This window comes from Protomyctophum bolini (genome assembly GCF_963924005.1).
Source record: "Protomyctophum bolini genome assembly, chromosome: 13".
Classification (NCBI taxonomy): Eukaryota; Metazoa; Chordata; class Actinopteri; order Myctophiformes; family Myctophidae; genus Protomyctophum; species Protomyctophum bolini.
The window spans coordinates 28213100-28231430 of NC_137874.1; the positions used below are offsets into that span (position 1 = coordinate 28213100).

The 18331-nt window shown below is 41.2% G+C and overlaps 1 protein-coding gene across 1 annotated transcript in view; it reads left to right on the top strand.

Moving 5' to 3' along the window:
• The first annotated feature begins 3892 nt into the window (after positions 1 to 3892).
• Positions 3893 to 18331, top strand: part of rps6ka4 (ribosomal protein S6 kinase, polypeptide 4) — a 29509-nt gene continuing 15070 nt past the window's right edge. The window contains exons 1-10 of the mRNA XM_080780842.1: positions 3893 to 4623; positions 6697 to 6768; positions 7700 to 7767; positions 7882 to 8032; positions 8464 to 8579; positions 9517 to 9624; positions 11101 to 11181; positions 13192 to 13295; positions 14516 to 14666; positions 15323 to 15484. Of these exons, the coding sequence (XP_080636968.1) occupies positions 4518 to 4623; positions 6697 to 6768; positions 7700 to 7767; positions 7882 to 8032; positions 8464 to 8579; positions 9517 to 9624; positions 11101 to 11181; positions 13192 to 13295; positions 14516 to 14666; positions 15323 to 15484 (1119 nt within the window). The 5' untranslated portion in view covers positions 3893 to 4517. The remainder of the gene's footprint in view (positions 4624 to 6696; positions 6769 to 7699; positions 7768 to 7881; positions 8033 to 8463; positions 8580 to 9516; positions 9625 to 11100; positions 11182 to 13191; positions 13296 to 14515; positions 14667 to 15322; positions 15485 to 18331) is intronic.

Genomic DNA, 18331 nt, shown 5'->3' on the forward strand with positions numbered 1-18331 from the left:
TCACTTCACACAGCGCACCTACTTTGTTGTAACATTTCTACTTCCTAAATGAATGTTTGATTGATTGATTGATTGATTGATTTAAATATTTATTAACAGTTTTAGTTTTTAACAGAATTACAGTACATTTCAAGCACAACTCAATACAAAGACTGTGAGTGGACGACCCAACGAAGCATTACACTTGAGTATGAGTATGAGTTTATTTGTTTTGGTCATTATAACAAATCAATCAAATCAAATCAATACATTTTGTTTTGCAAGAGGGTCCACCTTGTTCAATTCATCAAAACATTTAGAGACGTACTATAAAGCCAAAGAGCAGAACGGGAATTCATCATAAAGGAGGTAAAAAGGGAAAAGAAACATATACAGTGAGGGGGAAAAGTGGTGGGTGGGGGGGGGGCATTCAGATTTTACGGGTGCCAGTTTCGAATTGCAGCCGTTCGTAGGTGCTCTTTGAGAGCGGATTTGAAGGAGTCAAGGTATTCGCATGTCTTAATGACTGTTGGTAGGGCGTTCCATATTTTGGTGGCATAGGAGCGAAAATAATTTAGTCCCTTGTTTGTGCCGAATCTTGCACATGGTTTGTTGCACTCCCTCTGGTGTTATGGGTGTGGACTTAACACGGACGTTAACATTAAGGAAGTATTTGGACAGGTACATGGGTATCTTGGTGGTGTATCGAATCTTGTGGACCAGACCCATTGCAAGATGCTGTACTCTGTCTTCGACCCTAAGCCATTCCAGCCTGTCAAAGTGGGCAATAATATAATCTCCCTTAGGAAAATTATTGACAATGTTGACTTCCAAAAACTTAGAAAATTCTTAACATGCTCACGTGATTTTGATACATTCCAAGCTGGACTTCACCCCTATCACCAATGAGAATGCTCTCTTACAACGGTTTGGCAAAATTTAGTTATTGGATCTATAGTGCAGCATTTTTTTGACCATACAATATTGCTGAATCGACTGGAAAAGTGGGTTTTGGCACGATCATTAATTAGTTTGAATCTTATCTTTCGACTCCCTTGGCAACTACACTGTGAAACACCATTACATGTAGAATTCCTCAAAGTTAAATCCCCTGACCTCTATTCAATCGTTTCCTATTAGTGTGTGTGTGTGTGTGTGTGTGTGTGTGTGTGTGTGTGTGTGTGTGTGTGTGTGTGTGTGTGTGTGTGTGTGTGTGTGTGTGTGTGTGTGTGTATAATTATTTCTCTTGCAGCTAGTAACTACGTCCCATTGCATTTATTGGTGGACATTTCAGGGCCTGGTGGTGGAGTTTTTCCACTCTATTAACAGTAGCCATTTGGCCAATAGTTTCTGCACAATATTAATGTTTCAGTCTAGACTACATTTTCGAGTCTCGCTCTACAGATTCTGCTGGTACTTTGCCATCCATCATTCACTTTCACAGATTTCTCCACGGTGCTTTTTTGCTTACTATAAATGGTTTTAGCCCTACGGTGCGTCGGTGCAATAACATCAATAACATTTACAATTTCAGAAATAATGGCCCTGGGAAAGATTATGGCTGATAGAACGGAAATCAAATGTGATTAGTTTGAAGTGTGGGTCGGATACATTTTGTTTAATCTATTTCTCATCGAAACAGGAATGGGGAATGTGACAGTCACTATAGAATGTTTTGTGTTGGTGGTACTAGGTAGTGAGAGGCCAGAAAAACACATATTAAAGGGTCACAGCTTGATATCGGAGCAGTCACAAATACCATCTCTGCAGCAGCAAGGACCCTGAGGACATCAGTTGTTATGTTTTCTGACATTGATATCAGCAGGGACAAACTGTACTTACCACTGCCGTCAGATTGTGTGTGTGTGTGTGTGTGTGTGTGTGTGTGTGTGTGTGTGTGTGTGTGTGTGTGTGTGTGTGTGTGTGTGTGTGTGTGTGTGTGTGTGTGTGTGTGTGTGTCTGTGTGTGTGTGCGTGCACGTGTGCTCAAGGCTCAAGGCTAGCTAACAAAGTGTGGATGAGTTTGATGACATCATTTGACAGTTTTTCCATCTTATTTGTGATTTCCAAGTGAGGAGAGGTGGGTGTGGACATATTGGTGTGGATGAGGGGTGAGGGTGACCTGGAGGAATGGAGAGGCCCAGAGTCATCCATCTAGGGGGTGACATTGTGGTTGACACGTGCCAGTATATAGAGAGAGAATAGCTAGAGGAAGTATAGCAAGGATAGAGACGAGAAAGGTAGGGAAACTACAGGGAGAGGGAGCGTTCTGTGCTGAGCGCAGTTCTAGGAAAGCCCCACTGTGATTGGCCAGTAGTCGCAGACCCACAAATCTGGGTTGAAAACGTAGAGGTAAAGTCAGTGATGTTATGTAGCACAGTCGTAAACAGCACTTTTGCATACTCCGCATATGTCACGGTCTATGACTTGGCCAACCTAACCGCACATAATTGTTTTTGAGTTGATTCGTTGATATGTAAGGGCAAGCGTCTCCATTATTTAAATAGCCTACATGAGCAAGATTAAGTCTGTTATTGGTTAGAAATATCGGTTTCAATATATATTTTTTAAATTGCCCAGCCCTAATCACAATGCCTGTCCTGGTGGATGGGGGGGGGGGGGGGGGGGGGATTAGAAGGCAGATAGGCAATATAGAAAGTGGTCTGTTAGTCCCATTCCACTCCGAAAATGTGTTTGTGCCACCAGAACAGATCCATGTATTGTAGTGAGTAATTGGCAGTGGCAGTGGCAGTTGTAGAGAGCACTATTTGTATTCAACCCACTGGTAGTGGTCCACTGTAAGTGATTGCATTTCTGAACACACACATGCACGCACGCACGCACACACACACACACACACACACACACACACACACACACACACACACACACACACACACACACACACACACACACACACACACACACACACACACACACACACACACACATTTCAATTTCTTGATTTGATTCCACAAATTACAATTAATTTTACAAGGAAACAAATATAACAGGGTTGACAGTTCATGTTCACTTAAGGATACACATGGCACCTCCTTCTCCACACAGACAAACTGCCTATAACAGACGAGACAGAACAGTATTTGGCAAGTTGTTTGGCTTTGCTTTTTGTCATGCCAGCTATTCTTAGGCCACTCATGGTCAGTTTATGCACATGGCCCAGGCTTCCGAATATCACACACACACACACACACACACACACACACACACACACACACACACACACACACACACACACACACACACACACACACACACACACACACACACACACACACACGAAACCCAATACTCATGTGCGATTCTGGTTAATCTCTCTGACACTAAACATCTCTGCTGGTAAACACTACACAGCCTGCAGGTGTAGAATCTACTACTACTACGTGACTGAAGTATGAAGTAACTATAGGTAAGGTGAGGTCACTTCAGTGCAAGGGATGTTTTGCTTTGGGGCGTGTTGCAGTAGGAGAGACTCTTGTGTGATGCAATGCAACAGATGTGAGGCTTGCGGAACATGGCTGCAACCTCAGTGTGGTGCAATCTAAAGGAGGAAGTGTTTTCAGTGCAAGAGAGGTCACAAATCAGACTCTATGCAAGGTCCCTTGAATAAAATGGATACAAAATTAAGACAGAACAGATAACAGATACTTATGTGGAAGAAGCCTTAAAGGTAAAAAATATGGATGCAAGGTTCAAAGTGGTATAACAAGAACAGTGTGGTCCAGTGGGAACCCCTAGTGTTCCTTGATGGGGTTCCAAAATGTAACTCTGAGAAATCCCCAGCCTCCAGTAGATGGCGGTAATGCGTCATTAAGGACGCTAAGTGCCCTAAAAACACCCAAAACGACACTTCCGCTTGTTGTCGTGAGTGACGTCACTGACCTATCCTCTCGGTAGCTAGCTAGCATCAGCTCGTAGGTAATCATGTAACATGTCTTGTGTAATCGTAGCGTTAATCTGGCACATTGTTTGATAACAACATGGACTTTTGATAACATAATAACAATTAAGTCACGCACCGCCTGGCCGGACGTTCATATCTAGTAGTTTGAGGGGATACCGCGGCATGCTGGCAGCAGGGAAGGAAAATATTGGCTTCACAGTAAGCTGCTAATGCTAACATTAGCAACTTGGTTTGTAAAAAGAAGCATTAACTTGTTTGTTTTTCTTATAAGACAAAGTGAAAGTAACGTTACCTGGGCGTTATTGTTCAAATAACCTTAACACGGCTGATAGATTTCCGGCCATTATTATTAAGAATCTTAATATTATTATTGCGTGTGAGTCAGAGCCACCCAGCCCTGCTGGAGGTGATACAAAGCTTAATAATACAACTAACTGTCTAGTCGTCAGGATGTCACAGGCACATGAACTAAAAACCACTTCACTGTGTCCAAAACACCAACAGACAAGACTCCGCTAGCGTTCAGGGCTCATAGCTTTTTATCGGAGCACTTTGTGAAAGCACAGCGAAAACCCCGCAGGCTCTGTAGCTGTAGTTCTTCATAATAGTTCAATATGTCTGGGGACGCTTCGGATTGTAGTAGCAGCAGCAGCGATGAGTCCGATTCTACACCGCGGAGCTCCGCTGCAGCCTGCACTGTCAAACACAACATCACCAACGGTAAGGTTTATATATTGCATGTACGTACATATGTACGTATGTATGTATGTATGTACATTGATTATAACAGCAGTGGTTCTCATTCTCAAACGTTTACAAGGAAAGACCCCCATAATCCAACCACAGTCAGAGTTGCATATTTCGACCCCCCCCCCCAGGCACACTAGGGTCCCTATATTTCAATTTATAGGGCCACAGTGTACTTTATTATGCAATTAATTAATGGTAATCTCTAGGACTGTTACGGTAGGACCCCATATATACTGAAATCCTAAGGGTGTAACCCTTCCAAATGGAGCCATTTGGTTGCATTCCTGCACTCAGAGTTACAGACCTGTAAGGTTAATGGACCCCTGTGTTCCCCTCACCCCACTTTGAGAACCAACATGACAAAAGGGTCCTCTGATCATTGTGAGAGACAATAAACAAACATACGACCAAATGGCCCTGTATCAGCCAAAGACATTAACATTAATAACTTGGCATCTGTATAAATCAAACATGATACTGTCACTGACTGTGTAGTATCATATGTGTGCTTGTTAAAAATAACTGATCTACAAGCTAGAAACATGTGCATCACAGCACATTCTTGTACATCCGTTCTGTTTGGCAAGCAACACCCTTGTGATATGAATATTTAATATTTAGTTTAAGGGCTTACAAGCTTATCGTGGTGGACTAGACTCAGTATGGGGTTTGGCAGTGGTTCATAACCACATGAACCCTGGCGTCCCTACTTTGGGCATGTCATTAATAGGTGAAAACCTTTTCTCAAATTTTCACAGTAGTTCTGTTCATCATTGTATGCCTTGGATTGAGTACAGTAGACAACAATGGAAACAAGCCCCCCGCCCGTGGCTTATTGTGTTAACTGTACCTGCTTTTTTCAAATTTCAAAATTTTCGAAAGTATTCAATCAATCTCATAGCAGAGCTATATACTTGTTGCACAATGCACACGCATGGCTTACATTTCATCTTAGCTTTTCACACTTACTGACTGTGACCCATTATAACTAGGACATAACAACATTCCTGTGTAAATAATGTGTTTCTATTAAGTTAACCCCTCACCCTGACAGTGTACATATGGAACCAAATGGCATTAGACCAGCGTTACAGACTTGAGAGCCAGACTGTTCAAGAAGGTTATGATGCACAATCAAGTAGGCCTGTATTACCAAGTTTACATTTGGGATTAAATTCGAGTCCTGAGTTCTACATGAGGTAACAACCCCATTTTTTCCTGCCAAGCTGGGGCGGTTCTTGTATTCTTGTATTTGTTTTACTGAGGATAAGATTAGAAAGTTTAGGGTTAGGCATAGTTTTACTGAGGTTAAGTTTAGGAATAGAGTTAGGTTTTGGCACCGTTTTTCTGAGTTTACATTTAGGAATACCAGATAGAGACCGCTCTGAGTTCGCCAGATTTGCGCCTGGGGCGAGCGTTTTGGTATTCCTGCATGACTCTATTTATAAATAAGATTTCTTTCACTCTCACCTTGGACATGTGAATTGCTGTGACATTGGTAGCACATGGAAGAGCTGTTGAAATCATGGGTCATGCCCAAGCAGACACTATTGACATTGTGCTTGACCGGAGCCAGCCAGTCACCTAAATTAAATTGTATTTCTCAAATTTTGTGGCATGCATAGTGCAGTTAGTGCTGCATAAAAAAAGTCTGTATACCACAGTTTTCTGTGTTTTAAAAGGCTTTGTTTGGCTATGTTTATAGGGCGGCTGTGGCTCAGGAGGTAGAGCAGGTCGTCCAATGATCCCTGGATCGGTGGTTCGAATCCCGGCTCCTCCTGTCCACATGTCGAAGTGTCCTTGGGCAAGACACTGAATCCTACATTGCCTCCAATGAGTCGGTTGGTGTGAGCTTGCCACCATTGGTGTGGGAAGTGAGGACGCTGGCGTCGACTGTTCGCCAATGTATGAATGAATGAACCATTGTAAAGGGCTTTGAGCACTTGGAAAAGCGCTATAAAAATGCTATTCATTATTATTATATGTATTTGTCAAATTTGTGTAGTTATTTCTAACGTGCCGTGCATTTTTTTCTGTCATTAGCCAACCTCACAGGTCACACAGAGAAGGTTGGAGTGGAGAACTTTGAGCTTCTTAAAGTGTTGGGCACTGGAGGTAAGAGTCCCCATCACGTAAACCCTTTTTGGACAGATCTATGTTTATGGATGTAATCAATAACCACACAAATTACAGGAACCACCTGAGGACAGGGGGACAGATGGCTGTGGGACAAAATTGGACACTTGAAAAAAAGAGAGCTTATTTCTTCTTTGTGTAATTAATGTATTATTCACAAATATCTAAAACTGACATTCATTTCATGACCATAACATAAATCTTGTAAGTCACACTGCCTATTTGTTAAAACCTAGACTTTTCCTCTAGTCACTTGTGTATACCAAATTTATGACAGCAATTTTTGAAACACCACATGGTATTGCCTACGGTAATTCATTAATTTCACGAATAAGAACTTGTAACTAATGTTACTAGACCTAAAATTAGCCTTACTTCAAACACTGCCTTTCATTCCCCCTAAGAGATATTGAATATAAGCTCAAGTAGTGTTTACGCCAAGAATTATTTTCCTCAAAGCAGTGCAAAGTGCGCAACTTCTGTGTTGAACTGAAATATTGCTCTGTATAATTATCTTTAACCCCACTAACCTTGCTCCATCTGTCCATCACTTTTGTCTGAAATAACATCTCATAAAGTACCCGCTGGTTTGCAATATGCTGTAAACCATCATGTTGCCCAGTGGATGGCCCCCTATTCACCTTAGGCCAAAATGTTTAATTGCACTCACCATATCTCAAAATTGAATGGGCAGATTTTGATGAAATTATATCCGCTCCGCAAGGCTGAACCCTACTGATTTTGATGACCCCATGGTCTTTCCATGACCCTTGTTTAAGCCAAAATTTGTACTTGTCTTGCACACAAGATCACTGGGTCACTTAGTGGGGGTGGTTGTTGTTTTATTTTGGCTGTTATTTTACAGTTTTAAGTAAGTGAAAAGTGTTTATTAAAGTCTTTATTTCTTTAGCTTACGGAAAGGTGTTTCTGGTGAAGAAGAACACTGGTCACGATGAAGGCCAGCTATATGCTATGAAGGTGGGTGTCACAAGAACTTTTTCTCTTTTCAGGAAGTGAAAGTGTCCTGTTTGCCATGTTGTGTTGAGCAATGCAAACCGATGGCAGTTTTATAGTGTATCATTTCACCCTCAGGTGCTGAAGAAAGCAGCTATCGTTCAGAAAGCGAAGACAACGGAACACACTCGCACTGAGAGACAGGTGCTGGAGCACATCCGCCAGTCTCCCTTCCTGGTTACCCTCCACTATGCGTTTCAAACGCAGAGTAAACTACACCTTATCCTGGGTGAGAAACCGACATGACACTTTCTAACATTAACCACTTACACCCTACTTAGTTGACTAGTGTCCCCCAGGGCTCTATACCCCCCCCCCCACGCTACACCAAATCTCTTCACCAAAAATAGCAGAACTACAGGCTCACAAAGTGTCACAATTTTAGATTTCAAAACATTCATTCATGCCTTAAATAGGTACAATAGGGTGCGTGTGGTTAACAAATACACTCAAATTGCAATTTACACTCCAGTCCATTGATTCACAACCTCACCGTTTCTGTAAGAATAAAAAATCTGCACACTGTAGTATTGCTGCTCCCAAATGCAAGTTTACTTTGGTAACATTTGGAGCCACCAGCCTCTTGTTTTTGGTTGCATGCATGTGTGTTTTAGCTGTTCAACAGCTTCTCTCTCAAAATTGTTTGTGTTTTGCATCTAGACTATGTGAGTGGTGGTGAGATGTTCACCCATCTATACCAACGAGATCATTTCACAGAGGATGAGGTGCGGATTTATATCGGGGAAATCATCCTGGCGTTGGAGCACTTGCATAAGGTGAGCATCATCGGTCTTTTCTCGTCTTCTCCACTTAAGCTTTATTGTGTACTTAGAAATATAGAAAATCGCCACCTATCTACAAGCTCCACAAGCTTGAAGATCGGCCATTTAAAATTATTTCGAATGGATTTGACTTTTGCTATAATGAGATGCCCAAGATAAGGGTTGATTACTAAGAAATATACGGTAAATCGATTAGTTTGATCAACTGTTGCTCCCCTATTCTGCTTTGAAGAATTGTTGGCAGTAATGTAAATTCTAAGGGGCTAAACACAAAACACTGGCTTGGTCCTATAACCTAACACAATGGGCCCTTTTCCACCGGTTGGGAACCGGTTCAGTTCTTTTTGGTTCTTAGGGCCGATTCATACTCCTATTTTAGAGCCGACTAAAAGTCGGTTCGGCTCTGTATTTTGTTCATGTGGAGACATTCCCATTTTTGGTTATTTTGATCTTAAGGTAAATTTACACTTTTGTAGAGGTTTGGGTTGCCATACCTTGCCATGATTTAACTCCAAATATTGGTGAGATATCTTCAATATTTTGTCAGTTGATTAAGAATTGATAATCCAATCTATTCTACGCATTGGGTTAAATTGCATGGTGCAATGGGTATCAAAGATCTGGATCTTCCGAATCCCAATTTATTCAATTGGTAAAATCAACACAGCCTTGACATTTATTTTGAAAGCGTTGAACCAGTTTTCTTTTAGTTATTTTTGACTGTTTAGCCATGTAACTTCAAAATGACTTTTGAATATTCAAATTGTTTTAGTCATCAGAGTAACTAGTGAAGTAACAATACTATTATATCATGGTAGACTAACTGCACAACTCAAAACTCTACCAAAGTGTCATTATTCATTTTAAACTGTCTCCATTTAAATTTGACCATGTCGACAATGTATGTAACTTTATTTACTGTTGGACCCAGCTGGGAATTGTTTACAGAGACATCAAACTGGAAAACATCCTGCTAGACAGCGAAGGACATGTGGTATTGACTGATTTCGGGCTCAGCAAAGAATTTCTGGAAGAGGAGGTATGTAAGCAAGCACCGAGACCAGTGATTCTCAACCATTTATTTTTTTATCTAAATCCTCAGTGTTAAGTTAACTCTTGAGAAGTGGAAATAAAATGACAGTGGATAGTATAGTGGAACCAAAAGGACCTGTAACCAGTGTCCTAGACAAACCAGTGCTAGACACAAACATGCGCATGCATGTGCTCAAGTGTGTGTTGGCATGTGTATAATGAAAGTGGCACAGTCGGTAGTGCTATCGCCTCACAGCTAGAAGGTTCGATTCCCGCTGGGGACGCTGTGGGTGCTGGGGGCGTGTTCTCTCCTCTGCGTCATCAGTGCCCATAGAGCGCCGCAGTCCCCGCCCCCTTTCAGAAAAGCGAGTGGCCCAGGAAGTGGAAGCCCCATGCATTCTCCCATCGGCACTTTTAATATAATTTATTTAAAGACGGTTACGCCGCGGACAAAGCCAATTCGGATCGTGACCAATCATGACAATGAACACAATATTTTGGGACGATCAAATCATTAGAAAGAAGAAAAGAAAGTCAGGAGACAACACTATTTGTTTTATTTTTCGTCTTATAAATTATCTGATCGGCCCAAAATATTGTGTTCATTGTCATGATTCGTCACGATCCGAATTGGCTTTGTCCGCGGCGTAACCGTCTTTAAATAAATTATATTAAAAGTGCCGATGGGAGAATGCATGGGGCTTCCACTTCCTGGGCCACTCGCTTTTCTGAAAGGGGGCGGGACTGTGGCGCTCTATACCCTAGGTGGGGTTGGAGAAGGGGCCTTTCTGTGTGGAGTATGCATGTTCTCCCCGTGTCCCCTAGGGTAGGTACCCTCACAAAAAACATGCAATAATCCTGTTCTCTAAACTTCCTCCCCCTGGCCACCCGGGGCGCCTAATGGAGGGGAAAAGGAACTGGTTGGAATAACGTGTTCCTTCCACACACTACGTTCCAACCGCTGAAACTCCCCACTGTCAGGTGAAAGGCAGCTTAGACGCTCATGCATTGAAGGAAGCATGAGGTCAGTCCGGTGCTATCCGGTGCTAGCCCAGGATTACATTAGATAATTGACACTGGGTGAAAAAATGGGTTACAAAATCGTGGGATCAAAACTTAGATAACAAAGAAGAAGAAAAAAGACATTCACAAACTAATGTCTGGTTCAAAGGAATACATTGTAATTTAGAGCAGAAATATCTGCACAGTGCACACCAAATAGCTCCTGTTTTGAGGAGGACTAAATTCCATGACATTTCTAGCAACGCACCTAAGAAAATGCCTGCTTTGTGAAGATGGAAGAGAGAATAGAGATGGCAATGAGCCAACAAAAAATCTTCATGAAGAGCCTGTATTGCTCGGAACGTCACTGACTGCATTTAATAAAATCCTCTAAATAGGAACTATGTGTTGTGCAGATCCTTTTGGTATGTGTACAGCAACCTTCAGTACATTGATCCAGTTGACCTCTTTCTCCATGCAGAAAGGAAGAACCTATTCATTCTGTGGAACCATCGAGTACATGGCTCCTGAAATCATCAGAGGAAAGTCAGGCCACGGCAAGGTAAAAACAATTATGAATAAATAATGGGTCTGGAAGTAATGCGGCCGTCTTGGAATCAAAAGGCTCCCCAGCTTTAGCCCAGGCTAATTTGCACCCCCTGTCCCTGGTTAGGATTTTCCACTTAAAATTATGTTATAATTATATAACATCATTAGCAAAAATGCCTTAGGTAAAGTGAGCTCATAATAAGTAGTGACATTCATATTCATACAATAATTACATCACATTAATAGTAATACAGTCGGCTTGTTGCATCTGTATGTATGTATCACATACCGTAAATGTGCAAACGTTTATGTTCACTAATTCATGGCAATATAATATGTGCAAATGAAAAAGTATGCACACCCAAAATATACAATCCCATGTGCTAAAAAGAGGACTCAATTTAAAATAGAAAAGAATCTGCACCCTGCACATTGGAAAAGTTGATTTACTGTATTGGATTACCACCAAGGTGACCTAGCTCTTCCTCGGACCTGATATCAACTTTAGGAGCATGATCCAGTATGCAGACTCTATTTTATGTTTTAATGTGATTATGCATATTCTTCTAAGTGTGCACGGGGTTGACACTAAGGTCTCAGGGTTACAGCTTTTCCAAAGTCTGTGATACCCACTAGAGGGAGAAACCATGATCTGGTTCCTCCCAATTTCTTTTGGAAATTCCCTCACTGACACCATCCATTAACCCATTCTGACCTGAGATCAGATTAAAAAAATGTCAGTCGCTCTTCGATTTTTCAAAAATAGCAGACCTACAAGCTCGTAGCGCGCCACTCGGTGGTGCGCTATGAGCTTGTTGTAGATCTGCTATTTTTCAATAGCTAAAGCATAACATAATGCTAACACCAAAAGGGGTTCCCGCCCAAAATGGGTTAAGTATGTGAAACACTGGTTTCTTTCAAAACTGGCCTGAATAAACATCTATCAGGAGACCGCAAGCTAAATGTGTTTTACGTTTTATGTGTTTCTCCAAGGAGGGCTGCATTACTGTATTTCTTTTTTAAGATATCTTTTTGGGGCTTTTTCTGCCTTTTATTGATAGGTTGAAAGTAGATTAACAGGAAATGGGGAGAGAGATAGGTGGAAGAGACGCGGCAAATGCCGTCAGGATCGGTAGTCGAACCCGCAGCACGCCGTCAGGCTGGCTCAGCAGCCTAGGTGCCCAGACGGTTGAGCTAACCGTCCGGTGCATTACTGTATTTTAACACATCTAGGGAAGGATGCAGCCATGCTTATCTCAAGCATATGCCAGCCCGTAGAGTTAAATAGTCGCAAAGGTTTTTCTACTGGGAAAGAAGGCGTGAATGAGTTGAAATTGAAACAATGTGAGCTTGTAGATAAGCTGTTTTCTCCAGAGGGAGAGAGAGATAGAGAGAGAGGGAACAAACGTTCAAGTGTTCATGTGTAGACAGAATAGATATCTCGTGTTATGTTTATAGCAAACTAAAGATGGTTGCGTCTCCAGTCAAATGTGCACTTGACGGTTGAGCAACCCAAAAGCAAACTCAACTTGTCCTAAAGTTTTATTTACCTGCCATGGGCACTCGGGCAACTGATGTATGTATGTTTATCTAAGTGTGTCTTGTCCGCCATCTTACTTACTCTGTATTTTAGTATCTGTGTGCAATCTGCGTTATCATAACAGCCAGTAAACGGGTTGTAAATAGTGCTACAATAGAATGATGAACACATAGCAGTGGAATAGACGTATTTCAATATCAACAGACAAAAACAGAATGGATAAATCTCAAACTCTTTAAAATGGAAAAGAACGGGACACAGCGGATTTGCAATATGTATCAGCAGCAAATATGGATTAATATTCTGTATAAGCAAACACATGAATTTATAGTTACATACGATGCACCAAATATTACATACTGTATCATAGTGCAAATGTATTTTTGTTGGCAGTCACTTTGTCCTCTTTGCTGTATCCTTTTCTTTTTTTTTCCTCGTCTCTGACTTTGAAGTTTTTCAATCGATCAATTAATCTCTTCTCAGTCAGTAGATTGGTGGAGCCTGGGGATCCTGATGTTTGAGCTTCTGACAGGAGCATCACCGTTTACTCTGGAGGGAGAGAGCAACTCCCAGAATGAAGTCTCCAAGTGAGTGCTGCAGTCTTGATGGACTATTTTAAGGACCTCCCCCCCACAGTTTGATGTGCATTAGTACACAGACCGCCCATTTCATATGATTTCTTTATCTCTGGAACACCCAGTCTTAGTGTAAAATCATCAGTGTTAATATAATTTGTGGGGGATTCCCTGGAACACCCTCAAGGACCACTGGGGATGCCCGCACCCCACGTTAAAATCCAGTGTTATATGCAGATTTAGATTACTTACACTTTAAAATGTGTCCTCACTTATCCACATTGCAAACAGATTTGTCTTTGCCACACGAAATGCTGATTGTCGCTGCCGCGCTTGTTATTCAGTCCCATAGCACTTCACATCCATTAAAACGATGGCAGCAGCTCAGTAAATTGCTTTCTACACCCGCTGTAATGGGTCTCAGGTTTAATAAGTTGCCGTTTTCAATATGTCTAGTTAGCCGCCTGCCACCTGCTTGCTTTGCATACACTTCCACTTTTCATCAGCTTGTGAATGTTAACATCTATGCATTGCTCATTGTTGGCCAATATAGATTTTTGAGGCTCATTGCAATTATACTTCATTATACCAATTACGTCTCTAATTACCCCTAGAGGTTGTTGAGACGATCAGATCCTCAGTGCACCTTGTTTACTTTTATAGCTGGGATTAGCTGTATCTCGATTACAAAATCTGATAACCCAGGTTTGTGTCGGATGTGCAGCCATTTATTAGTTGTTCTCCAATGTATGAAGATAACAGCCACTGTATTGCAAGGCCGGCCGGGAATGCAATTATTGTGATAAGACAAGTGCTTTTATGTCAAATAGAGGCTGGAACCTAATTATATTATTATATATTCATATATTGTCTTTTTATTTGGTTTTTCAAAATATATATTTTTGTTTTTCTTTCATGTTTTCCACAAAAATAGCAGATCTACAAGCTCACCACATGGGCTTGTTGATCTGCTATTTTTGACACAGGACACTGTGGTACGCCTAATGTTTAAAACTACCGGGCTCATTTAACCACTTCAAGTCTGTTCTTAGTCAAACAGAGTCGGACCGAGTTGGCTCTGTACTTGGTGCATTTTTCTACGTCAAATCTATTTGTCGAAAATATATAACATCTGCTATTTTCAGTGAAGGTTCCACCCTGAATAGGGACGCTGTGGTTCAAGTGGTTAAAGTCGCCCCTCTCCTCTTTTTCTCCATGTTGTTTCTTCTCAGACGTATTTTGCGCAATACCCCCCCATTCCCCTCTATGATTGGAGCCGTTGCTCAGGACCTCCTCAAGAAGCTGCTGGTTAAAGATCCACACAAGAGACTTGGATCTGGGCCACGAGGGGCGGAGGACATTAAAGGACATGCTTTCTTCAAGGTCCCACATTACCACACCCCTGCTGTTGTCTTTCTCTTGCACGCACGCACCAACGCACGCACACACGCACGCACACACGCACGCATGAGATCCTTAACCAATATCCACGGATGTGTTTATTTAAAAAAATATTTAATTTTTTTCCAATTCAACCGAAAGATTTGTGTCATGAGTTCTTTCACACAAGAATATTATATGGAAATAATTAATTCAGAACCATGTTGATTTTCTTTTAGCTTCCACACCGCAAAGAGAATGAGCCTGTATAAATGAGGCATCAGCATATGAATAGATTTGATACAAAATATTCACTGGGGATTCATTTCCATTTTTGTATCCCAGACACTGATTTGGATTACATAATGTTTTTCAGTAAAATAAAATTAATGCGCTTCTTAACTCATTTAAAGACCAAAAACTCACAGACCGTGAACAGGAAGTAAAAACGGCAATCAGCTACTGCAATCTTATTTTAAACGATTTTTAGTACATACCAATATAATGCTTTCTGCAACAGCCCTGGAATAGCTTGTTGGGGTGGCTGCCTTGAACATATTTATGAAGTTTGTAAAATGCAGCAGGCTGTAATACTTACGTACTACTCACAATGCCCTCAGTGTACAGTGCATCACTCTCATGTCTTTTTACATACTCAGGGACTGAACTGGGATGACCTAGCGCAAAAGAAAGTCTCAGCCCCGTTCCGACCAGAACTGAAGAGCGAGCTTGACACGGGCAACTTTGCTGAGGAGTTTACAGGCATGGATCCCGTTTACTCCCCAGCCAGCACGCCTCCGAGCACTGACAAGCTGTTCAAGGTTAGTACTCGGCACATATTCAATTCAATTCTAACTTTATTCCAGCCACAGGGGGTCCATAGAGTACATACACATACATCAGTTAGCCAGACAATCTGACTTGCCAACGGCACAATCCAACTTTCCATAAAACACAGTTAGCGTAGCAATACCTTCCAGTGGAGCGTTGTGTCAAGCGTTTGGAACTGATCAAACTTATTAGAGCATGAACGATTTTTGGAACCAATCCCCATTCTGAGTTTAACTTGGGCCAAAATGTCACAAGCTTTTGTTGCCAAAGCTTGCTGCTGCAATGAACTGTACCGACCAATCCATTTTAGATTTTTGTTCACAGTATAATGTGTCACTTTACGACTGTGCTGAGTGACCATACAAAAATGTGGAAGAATATATGGAAGAAAATCATGCTGGATCCCAATGTCTATGTCCTTTGTTGTCTATGATGTATTTATTTTACATCCATTATAAAAATACAGATAAGTATTTTAAAAAGATATACAATGTTAGTGGAGGTTCACCTACTGGTAGTGTGCACAATAAACTTGGAGCTCTCTGGTTAGCTCCGTACACACACACACACACACACACACACACACACACGCAGACACAGGCTATAGATTAGCCTCGTGCCATACCCACATCAGTACCTATCGACTTTGCACAGCATTGGCAAGACATGTAATGTAGTGTAGATGATCATAGACCATTTTCCTGTGAATGGCAATGCCTTTTTTCCCATCTCCCATTTTCTCCAAAGTCATTAAATTCTAGCGAACTTGGACTGCATAATTGGCTCATTGTTTGCTAAACATAATTGGGTAGGATAACGTAACTTTGACCAAAAAATATCAGTCTATGTTCAATTCAATAAATTGTCTCTCTCAGGTAATTGTCAAGTCACTGCAAGATAATTTTCATATCGCACTCAAGTAGAATCTATTGGCTTCCTTGGAAATCTATTGGCTTCCTGTACGCCCGGGGCGAGTTGGTAAATGATAATGATAATGAATTAATTTATTTATATAGCACATTTCTAGACAAAGTCACAAAGTGCTTTAAAAAATGGGTAAAGGGGTGAGTTGTTTGGTATTCCCTCCACTCGGGTGAGAATTGTACATCTGGAAGTTTCAGCACAGATAGGGTTAAGACAGGCCCCCAACCCTGCTCTCAATACCCATAAAGCACACAGTTAATTCTATAGGACGTAATCTGCTAGGTATGAACATATTCATACCCCCCCCCCCCCCCCCCCAGCTTTTAACATTGGTAACCACGCCTCCGTCACCTCCAGTACCAGGATCTTTGCACACGGCCCCATAGACTTCTGTTCAAAGTAGGATTTTCAATGCCTTGACAATGAACTTTGGATGGATGGCGATTACCATGGACAGCGCTTATATTTCCAGAGTTTTAATATAACTCTGGAAATACAAGCGCTGTCCATGGTAATCGCCATCCATCCAAAGTGCATTGTCAAATTTGTGATTTTATCTCGCATCGCTCCCGACATGTAAACGTTTCTGGTGAAAGGTAAACAGCCTGAGCTAATGCTAATGATAGCCGATGGTTACAATGGTGGTCTGGGGGCTGGTCAAAAGGCTGTGAACATGAGGAAAAATCTCTGGATCGGCTGGCAAAGGTTAGCTACACTAATTGCTGCCACTTAGCGTGTCAAAAAATTGTTAAATACCTTATTGTTGCTGTCGGGTGGAAAAACAGAGAACCAGAGAACCATTAGTCACATGCTCTTGTTAATAGTTTTTTTCCCTTCATTGGTTAAATTAAATATTTGAAATGCATACCACAATACATACCACACTTTTAACATACCACAATTTTCAGAATGTTTAAAAAATAAATGGAGGATATGGACCATCTACAAGCTCACATGTTCCATTGCTACTCGTGAGATTGTAGATCAGCTGTTTACGCTACTATTGCGCAACACTGTTGTACAACAAGTCCTGACAGCGACGTTATATTTGATAATATATCTACTGTAGCTTGCTTTTTTGTCGTTTTTCCTATGTATCACTTTAGAAGAGAGAGAGACAACTTTAAGTCGTAGGGCTTTAACATAGCTAAAATGTAACTCGGGCCAGCCCTCGCATAGCTTTAAACGTAGTCAATAATAATGTAAAATCAAATCTAAAATGTACTTGCAACCAATGAAGGGAGGCCAGTACTGGAGTAATGTGTTCACACCTCCTAGTGTTGGCCAGGAGTCTTGCTGCATAATTTTGAACTAGTTGCGGACGGGCAATGGCTTTTTTGCTGAGTAACTGAGTAACTATGTTAACTTGGTGCTGTGGCATCCCTTGTGCCACCTTCATATTACAACAGTAAAGAATGGCTGCTTGTTTGTTAATGGCTCTCATACATATTATAGTTATCAGTATCACACTGTCAGTGAGATTATTGCTCCAATGCACACTACAGTAACTATGCCATCACTGCTATTATTGCTATATTACACATTGCAGTAATCATACTGTCATTGTTGGTATTATTATCATATTATGAATACAGTCACACGACACTAATCACACTGTCACTGCTTGTGTAGATGTAGATTTTTATGTTAGACATTGAGGAAAATTTATATTCTTTTTCTTTTACAAAAACGCCGCTTATCAACTAACCGGTTAATCGATTGATAAGGTTATCAAAACTTATCAACTATCAATTAATGAATGAATGAATTGATAATTCCCATCCCTAATTTGTCGACATCCTGTGACAATCCTTTGAATGCAGAACTATAGCATTTAATTGGGTTTTTCTTCTACATTACTCAATGCACATTGGAGCAAGAGCTATGCTATGGTTTACTGCTTCACAGCATTG